This window comes from Zootoca vivipara, chromosome 1, assembly GCF_963506605.1.
Source record: "Zootoca vivipara chromosome 1, rZooViv1.1, whole genome shotgun sequence".
In the NCBI taxonomy this organism is placed as follows: domain Eukaryota; kingdom Metazoa; phylum Chordata; class Lepidosauria; order Squamata; family Lacertidae; genus Zootoca; species Zootoca vivipara.
In genome coordinates this window covers 84,209,932-84,219,327 of record NC_083276.1, presented here as the reverse complement: position 1 = coordinate 84,219,327, position 9,396 = coordinate 84,209,932, and the positions used below count along the sequence as shown (strand labels likewise).

The window sequence follows — 9,396 nt, the reverse complement described above, 5'->3', positions numbered from 1 at the left end:
TCCTCACGAAAACCTACTCTTTAGCACTCAGTCAGAGTAAATGTCAATTCGGGTTTGCCACAGATTTTTGTTTGCTCCGATTGAGCTTTAAAGAGCGGGTTTCCACGGGGAAAACTCTGGGACAAAAAATGTCACATTTGGACACTGAGCTTTTGAGTGCGGACCTTTCCTTGAAAGAGTGAAGGAAAGGTAAGTGTGGATAAGTTCTTACATTTAGCACACACTAGAATAAACTTTGCACCTGTTGAAAGACCTGGGAACAAGTTTTCCAGGGAAGATCTGGAGACGCATCCTCAGGATGTGTGGATGATAAAATTCAAATGAACATCTAGCCAGTGTTGTTTTAGAGTTATGCTGAGTTCTGGGTGCATGCAGGAGATGTAATTATATTTAAATAATTGGTGGACTTATTTATTTATTTATTTATTTATTTATTTATTTCCTTACTTACTTACTTACCTTATTTCATACCATGCACTTTTGATCCCAAATGACCTCCTCCCCGTGCAGCTTGCAGATGCAAGCAAGAAATAATAATAAAGCAATACAACAGTATCTAGTAAAACAGTTTAGAACAACATCACCACCACCACCATCATAACTTAAAAACATAGTGTCAGCATCCAAAAGCATCCTTAAAGAGCCAAGTTAGTGATGACTGGACCAGGTGGGCCCACCGCAGAAGAAAATTAGAAGAACCATAGCACAATAACTGAAGAGGCCCTGTCTCGTGCCACACAGAGAAGATCCTCTGACACTGAAGGCACAAAGAGACACATGTGGGATTGTGAAGTCCTTTAGATATCTTAGTTTCAAACAGGTGTCAAGGACTACACTCTGGTAATGATCCTGTAAACCTAAGCAGTGGTATGGTAGTTCCTTGGTAAGCAGCCACTATTTTTCTTTAAGGGTGTAGGGAGTAAGTAAGCTGTTGTTGCTCAGTGGACAGAAATGCACCCTGTGTATGCCCAGAGGCAATTTTATTGTAGACTCAGCTCTAGTATTAGGTTGCATTCTGGCATAAGTGAAGCCCTGGGCCGGTTCCATTTTCCTCTGTACGTACTGGATTTTTGTTGGTGAATTAACTTGGATGGAGGTAAATAGGCAAGGCTGAAGAAAGGATTGAGTACAAGAGGACACCCACAGTATGTGAGGCAACTTAACCACTGCATGTTCCCTCCCCATTTTTATTTTGCATTGAATCATGCTGGGCATGACACTTTGATTGTATCCACGTTCTTTGGAAGAGTAGCTGTGCTGTTTGTCTAGTAATGTTTGCGTGGTGTATGCGGGTTTTTGGTGTTTTTTTCCTGACTAATGTTGCATGTGGCCTGGATGTATTGGGTGCTTCCCCACCCCCTTGCCCTCTCTGCTGCCCACCCCGCCTGCCTCCCATCCCATGCTCCTTCCTCTTAGGCTTCTCTGTGCAAAGAGTTGAACAGCCTGCAGAGGAACCAACCATGATGGCTGCACCAGCCCCTCTGGCGGCACATGTATAATTAGACTGGACATCTTGTCATCCCAGATCTCCCCAAAGCGGTGCTGCCTACAGCCCTCATTGAGAGCCTGACCTGCCTGTGATAACAAGCACTACAGGAGGGACACTAACCAACCCTTCTCTCTCTCTCTCTCTCTCTCTCTCTCTCTCTCTCTCTCTCTCTCTCTCTCTCTCTCTGCCGAAGGTTCAGGAGGCTCTGCTTGGCATGAAGCAGAGAGACTCATGCTTCGACCAGCTGGGCTCTGCAGCCACATTGCCTTCAATTAGATCAAAATGAATGATAACTCCCAGATTTGAGCCCCTTTAGCCATGGGGCTGAGCATGCAGCTGGCATGGTCTGAACCAGGGCAGAAGAGGGACCTGGGAAAGGGACGTCGTTCCAGCTTCACCAGGATGGGGCCAGGATCCAGGGAGCAGGGAGCTTCCAGGGTGGCTTCTAATTCATTGCTGCTGCCACCTGCCCACAGTCATGATGGGGCAAGGATGTCACCCAGGGGAGCAGCTCTGCCTGAGTCAGCACAGGGGGAGCAGAGTTACTACCTTGTCAGGCTTAAAGCTGGGTTACTTAATATTTCCTTAAAATTAAAATAAAATTAAAATCTTTATCTGCCATCTGCATGCCTTTTCACCTGCTACTGGCTTGCTACTTCATCACTCTCAATCTCTGGGAAATGGTAAGGCACGGCTGCTATTAAAGTGGGGCATGTTTATGCTTCACAATGCCTGTTTGAGGATACTGCCTCCTCTTGCTATGGGATGCTTGGTCAGCAGGGAACGTTTAGCCCTTTTGCTGGCAAGATCCAGGGGGTGTTATTGGGTTATTGTTTTTATTTTGATTTTATATATTGTGATCTTTTCTGTGAACCACCCTGAGACCTCCAGGTACAGGGTGGTATATAAATTCAAATAATAATAATAAAATAATAATTCAGCACTAGGGGAAAGAGATGGGGCAAAGGCATAGCCACTTGGACCCATGGATCCAGTTGGACAAATGGATGTGTGGATGAACCCTAAGTGGCATCCTGCACTTCTCCCTGCTAAATTTGGGTTTTCCCAATCTCTGAATAATCTGATAGGAGGAGGATCCACTGAAGTACATAGTGTGGGTAGGCATTTTTGGGTTTGTTTTTTTACATGTGTGGTGACATTTTGCCATCTACTGTATTGTCTCACCTCCTACTTCCACCAGCCCAAAGGAAAAGATGTAGCCTGCCTTTTCCCACCAGTTGTTGCTGAAAGCACATTCCCTGTATTTTTAAATAGCTTTTTTTGTACCGAACTGCTTTTGAACAAAATAAGTGTATTAACAGCAAAATTTAAATTTTTGCTTGTGAGTACAGAAGAATCTAGACCCTCAGTCTAGACCATCGGTCTTAAACAAACAGTATTTAGTTTGTTTTTGGTTGTTAGTTTATGTAGTTGGTATTTTTGTGTGGATTCTGAGTGCTGTAATGCTTTGTGAATTTTATAATGTGACTTTTCTAGTGGTTGTGCTGCTTACCCTATTTTTTTAGTTGTTTGGTAAATAGAAGGTGATTGTTCTACTGATTTGTAGTTGTTTTACTGATGATTTGTTAATTATTTTATATGACTTAACGTTGTGATGTTTATTATGTTATTATTTACTGTTTGTTAGATGCTTTGTGACCCATCTGAGTTAAAAGCAGCATAGAAATATAATGAATAAATGAATGTGGGTTCCAAAGAAGGAAGGAAGAATTTGGGGCGGGGGTGGGGAGAGAGCAGCATGTAAAGGAGTCTGCATCACCCGTTCTTCCCGTCTACCCCCCCCCCCCCGCTTTCCAGGCAGCATCCTAGCAGTGGATGCAACCCTCACCCGAATCTTTCTGTCTTTCTTCCGTCTCTGCATTGATTAATCGCCTCTATCACCTCCTGACACCGTACTTGGCATTCACGGACTAGAATTTTCGCAAACGTTGAATGGATGGAAGAAATGCATTGTTTAACGCGGCTGTGATAAGGCAGAGTGATTAAAGAGTGCTAAGGGTTAACTCATCGGCGTTAAGGGATTCGGAGCCGGGGAGGCCAGAGAAGGGACCCCCGCCTGCTCCCCGCCTCTGAACCAGACTCTTTCTGGTTATCTGAATGTGGCCTCCAAGAAATAAACTTGAGCAGTCCGGGCAGGGGGGGGGGCGGTGCGTCCCTCCGCCCCAACGCATTGATTTAGGACCCCCGCCCTCTCCTGTTAATATTAATAGGAGGTTTCCCGCCCCGTCCCCGGTCCGTCGCCCCCGTCGCCCACTCCTCCTCCTCCCGCTGGCCTGGAGCCACCTTGGCCTTCCGCTCTGGGCATCGATCAGCGCCCGCTGCTCAGCCAGGAGAGACCTGTCCTTCCGTATTGACCCGCGGGAGGGACGTGTGTATTCCGTGCCAGTCGATTGCAGGGATCGAAGGCGTGTGAGCGTGGCGCTCCTGGGTCCGGATTTGCCCGCTGGCATCGGCCGGGCGGAGTGAAGGTCGCTGTGACCGGCTGAGCCTCGGGGCGGGGGTGGCAGTGCCGCGTGGCTTCCGACTGCGAGAGGGGCGCGTGTTTGGGTGCGAGAGTCCGCGCGGTTCCTGTCTCCTCGCAAGGCGTGCTTTCCGCCGCTGCTCGCCCCCCCCCCAAACAACAACAACATCCCTTTCTCAGGGAAGTCGGACTCGGGTTTTGCCCCAACCAAGCTGCGGGTGGTTGGGGATCACTTCCTCACAGTTGAGAGTACACGCGCTTGGCGTGCAGAAGGGTCTCCGGGAGCAACCCCCGGATCTCCCTAGCTGAGCAACTGCCAGAAGCCACCGAGAGCCGGCGGCGGCGGAGCTAAATGGGCCGATGGCCTGGCTCCGCAGCGAGCGCAGCGCGTGTAGTTCGGCTTGCGGGCAAGAACTTTGCTGGCTTGAGGCTCTCCGGAGCCCGTGTCCGCCGGCGCTTCCTCAACTGGGCAGAGTTGGCGTGTTTGTCTTTCCTGGACGCCGCCCCACCAACTAGGCCGCACTGCTCCCCGCGCTCCCCTCGCAGTCTTGTCCCGCTCTGCCTGCTGGGGGCGGCCGGGGCACCCCCAGGCCTCCTCTGCTCGGCCTTCCTGGTCCCGCGCCAGCTTCAGTTGCCGGTGGGGGTTTTCCCTGGCCCTGATTCCACTTTGCCAGGCAGAAGCGGGGAGGAGGCGGCGGCAAACAGACCCTTTTGCAAAAGCAATTAGAACTGCCTCCTAAGCAAACGGGACTGGAGGGAATCAATGGTGCAGGGAAAGCGGCTGCGCTGCAGGCTGGGTCTGGGCAGTGCCGCGGTCCCGGCTGCGCAGCCTTCATTTTCCTCCAGAAAGCACACACCACACACACACACACACCCGCTCCTCTCTACCCTGCACACCCGCGCCCCGCACGCCTGCTCCTGCCCTAATCCCCAGCAGCTGCGCTCCCTCCCTCCGATCAATAAGCCTTTCACTTTTTGCCTCTTGTTTGTTCCGTGGGGAGCGGGATCGATGGGAGGAGGGGGCGTCTCCTCGTTTCCGCTCCCCCTCTTTGGCCGCTCCTTCTCCAATTAGTCAGCCCTGGAGCCTGCGGGCGGGGGGGGGTGTATTGCGTGTGAGAGCGTGTGCGTGTAGGGGGTTGTTGTGCCGTCTCTGCCCGTTGGACCCGAGCACCAGCCGACGACGCGGGAGGAACGCAGTCCTCTTGTCGTCTTCTTCCCTCTCTCAACTTTTTCCTCCCCTCTCTCGTTTTCCTTTGCTTTCCTTTTGCATCTTTGCATCTTTAGCGAGCAGGTTTTCAGATCAGCGGAGATGGAGGAAGGTAGGAATTAGGCGGGGAGCTGTCAATGGGCAGCTGCCTTGGGCACTAGCAAGGGGTACTCACTTGGAGGAAGTGGGTGGCAGGCAGAGAGAGAGAGAGAGAAAAAACCTGCCCTGCCTGAAGAGCTTGAGCAGCCCTGAGCAGCAGCAACCCCAGCAGAGGCTGCCTTGTGCTGCCTCCTTTCCTTGGCACAGACTTTGCCAGCTTACAAGCGATTCAAACAAGTGGCTCCAGCATCACTTTGGAGTGGTGGCTCCAGAGAGCGAAGAGGCTCCCGCTGCCCGGCTCTTCCTTCCTTCCTTCCTTCCTCCTTGCCGCTTGCCTGTCTTTCGCGAGCTTCCCCCGCTTCTTCCTCCCTCCTTCTCCCTCTTTTTTTTTTTTATTTGAGGATGAAATAATGTTGACATGCCTTGAATTATTAAGTATCCCCTGGATTTTATTAGCACACGATGCCTAAATGCTGCCTGTATCTGGTGGGGTCTTAACCGGGTGTGCAGAGGAGCGGCAGCGGCACACACAGCGGTACAGGGAGCGGCGGCAGCGGCGGGCAGATCTGACAGCTGGGCTTGTGCAGATAAGCGGACGGAAGCACAAGGAGATCACTAGTGAGACAAGGCACAGAGGCAGAGCCCTCCGTCCGGGAGCTCCCAAGAGGCTGGGCCAGGCTCCCCGGTCCTGCTTCACCTCCTCAGCTGGGTTTACTAATTTAGGGGCGTCCTGCAGCAGCCAAGGGAGAGCGGCCGGTGCCGGGCACCCCAGGCTCCCGCTGCCTCCCCTCACTGGGGGGGTAGCGTGCTGCCTGGTGCCTCAGCACAGATGCCGATTGAGATTGTCTGCAAAATCAAATTTGCAGAGGAGGATGAGAAGCAGGCGGCGAAAGAGGAAGGGGACAAGGAGAGCTTGCTAGAGGAGCCCAGCCAGCCACACCACCGTGACCTGGCCGCCTTTGCCGGGGCCAGCACCCTGCACGGCCTGGGCCACATTTGCCGCCCAGGGCAGCTGGGGGTCCGCCAGGCTCTCTGGGCGCTCGCATTTGTCGCCTCCCTGGCCTTCTTCCTGTACCAGGCGGCCCGGTCAGCGCTCTTCTACCTGGAGCACCCGCACGTCACCACCCTGGACGAGGAGGCGACCCAGAAGATGATATTCCCAGCTGTGACCATCTGCAACATCAACCGCTTCCGCCACTCGGCCCTTACCGACGCCGACATCTTCCACCTGGCCAACATGACTGGGCTGCCGCCCAAGGACCGTGATGGACACAAGGCCTCTGACCTGCTCTACCCCGACCCTGACATGGCCGATATTGTCAACCGCACTGGGCACCAGCTTGAGGACATGCTCAAGAACTGCAGCTTCAGCGGTGAGAACTGCTCTGCGGGAAACTTCACGGTGGTGAGTACTCATTGTGCCTTTCCTGCGCTCTCTAGGCCCTTCCGTCAAACACTGGTTGGAATGAATGCATTGCTGGTACCCATGTTTATGCTTAGGTTGAGTTTGCGCCTCAAGTTTCGCTGTGGGAGAAAGTACAATAATATAGGAAACTGCCTTATATCCAGTTGAGACACTTGGTCTGCCTAGCTTAGTATTGTCTACACTGACAGGCAGCGGCTCTCCAGAGTTTCAGAGAGGAAGTCTTTTCCAGCCCTACCTGGAGATGGCTGAGATTGGATGTGGGACCTTTTGTGTGCAAAGCAGATGCTCTGCCACGACTGACAGTGAGCTGTGGTCCTTCCCTAAAGAGCAGATTTTGTGGCCCATGAACAGCTCTAGAGCATGGGTGATGAGACACCAGGTGCGTCAGGTAACATGCAGGCAGGGAATACAGCTGTATGTAAGACATATGAGGGAAAAAGAGGCATGGAGATAAGCAGATCGGGCACTAAAGGAAATGCCCACTTCTGGTCTGGGCAATTCTTTTTATCTTGCTAGAGTAGCATGAGACGAGGAGGAGGGGATAACCCAGTAAGTTATATGAGGGAAGCTGTAAGTCAGGGATGGGGAACCTGTGGCCCTCCAGGTGTTGGACTCCCATCATCCCTGACCATTGGCCCAGCTGGCTGGGGTGGAGGGGAGCTGGAGCCCAACAGTCTCTGGGGGTTTGCAGGTTCCCGCATGCTTGCCACAAGCTCTCCAGGTGCTTGGAGAAGATGGGAGCTCCCTGGGCAGTGCTGGCTACACTTGGTGGTTCCAAGATTTTGTCTTCTGTATCCTCAGAGATGCCATTCTTTCCCCAGTTCCAAGCAGACTGTGCCCCCAGCTTGGTGCCTATGGTGGCACTGTCACGGCCCCAGTCAGGGTGGCACAGCAACCACTCCACCTTCCTCTTCATGGCACTTTTGCTGGCATGGCTGTGCCTGCACTATCAGGGAGGCTTCCCGCCGGGTGGAATGAGCTGGCCCCGCGCTTGCTCTAATATTGAGTCTGAAAATCACAAATCCCCGCTGTGGTTTGGGGAAATAAATGTGCTGAGCGGGCGGAATACCTGATGGGACCCTTTTCAGACCATAATGACTCTGGAAATGAGCTGCTTCTCTCCTGCGGACATTGGAGGCTGCTTCGCCTTCTGATCACTCTGTGCGGAGGGGCGGGTGGGAGGGGAGGGGAGGGTGGTGCAGGGCAGGGAGAAGCTTAGAAGGTGAGGCTGAGAAGAGAGAAGCCAGGGCCATGCATGAGCACGCACGCCAAGTGGATCTAAAGACCACCTTCCTTGCCAGGGCCTGCCACAGATGTACTTTCTTGTCCCAAACACTGCTATAGGGGTGCATGTCTGGTATGGCAGACCCAGAGGAAACACACGGCTCAGGACCCAGGAGCACACCACACCTCCCCTGGGCCCTATGCGAAACCTGCCCCACAGTTGACAGGGGTTGTCTGCTGTCCTTAGTCGCATGAACCCCTTGCAGGCTGTGTCAGAATGCAAGAGACTCTCTAAGTTACAAGGGTCTGTGCTGCACTCACAGTTCAAATTTTTTTTTTGCTCAAAATCAACACTGAGAATATTCTGCAGTCTGTAAATATTGGACAAATGAAGCTGTAACCCCTGGAAATCCTGCTCTAAGTACCACTGCACACCTCTTGACTTTGTAACCTTTTTGCTGCTGCCCTTACTGGAATGTAGCTACAGAGGGCTTTTCTTTGGAGCAGCAGGATGGGGGTGTTTAATATTCCCCTTCCCTATGTTGTTTTCTTGATCCACACCTGCTGTTTGCTCCATTAAGGAAAAATGCAGGACAAACAGCAGTTCAGGAAGAAAGGATTTTTCAGCAAAAAAATGATGCAGCAAGGAAGGGTTAAGCACCCCCCTTCCCTTCCCACTGCTGAAGGAACTGGCAGTCCCCTGTGACTGCATTTTAGTAAAAAATCAAGGAAGCAAGCAAACAAATGCAAATAAATAAATGTTGGAAAACCCAGTCACAATTCTCCCACATAAGTTGTCATGGACCCCAGAATTTCACTAGAAATTGCCCACATTTTCAAACAAGATTTTTGTCTCTTCGAGGGCTAGAAACTTGCTTTTTTATTGTTAAATGGAAGCTTCGGGGAATTCCCCCCTCCAGCATGCTAAATTCTGGCCCAGTACACAGAAATGCAGGCAGTGGTGGCCCATTATGCAAGGAAGCAGGTTTTCCTGCAAGAGTGGGGAATATTGATAGATGGGGGATGCCCCTCCAGTGGGTACCCAGTGCCAAAGTCATTGCTTTGATGCGTGTGGTTTCAGGAGGGATATCCTGCGATGGCCCCTTGGGGGCAGCACACTTGAAGGGCAGCGGGGTGGGGGAACAGGACCTAAATATTCACTTTGGGGCTGGTTTTGTTAGTAGCTTGGGATAGTCCTGATCTCTGCTTTTAACCAGTTTCAGCAGTTGCAGCTCTGGATTCTGAGGAATCCACAAAAACGAAGGGAAATGGGGCGTTTGTGGGGTGGGGTGGGTGTGTAGAAATTAGGGACTAAGTGACCGTGTGGTTCAGAGGGCCCCTGAGGAGGCAAACATAGTCACAGTTCTCTTTTGGAAGGAGCTGCCACCAGCGCCTACCCTCGCTGTGGCTGCTCTCTCTCGGGCTGCTGAGCTGCCTGCCGCTCGCGTCGTTGCATCGCATGATGAATC

The 9,396-nt window shown here is 52.1% G+C and overlaps 1 protein-coding gene across 2 annotated transcripts in view; it reads left to right on the top strand.

The window, feature by feature from the left end:
• The first annotated feature begins 6,105 nt into the window (after positions 1 to 6,105).
• ASIC4 (acid sensing ion channel subunit family member 4) overlaps positions 6,106 to 9,396 on the top strand; it is a 90,652-nt gene continuing 87,361 nt past the window's right edge. For both annotated transcript variants that reach the window (XM_060277950.1, XM_035126707.2), the window contains exon 1: positions 6,106 to 6,682. In XM_060277950.1, coding sequence (XP_060133933.1) covers positions 6,107 to 6,682 — 576 coding nt within the window. In that variant the 5' untranslated portion in view covers position 6,106. The remainder of the gene's footprint in view (positions 6,683 to 9,396) is intronic.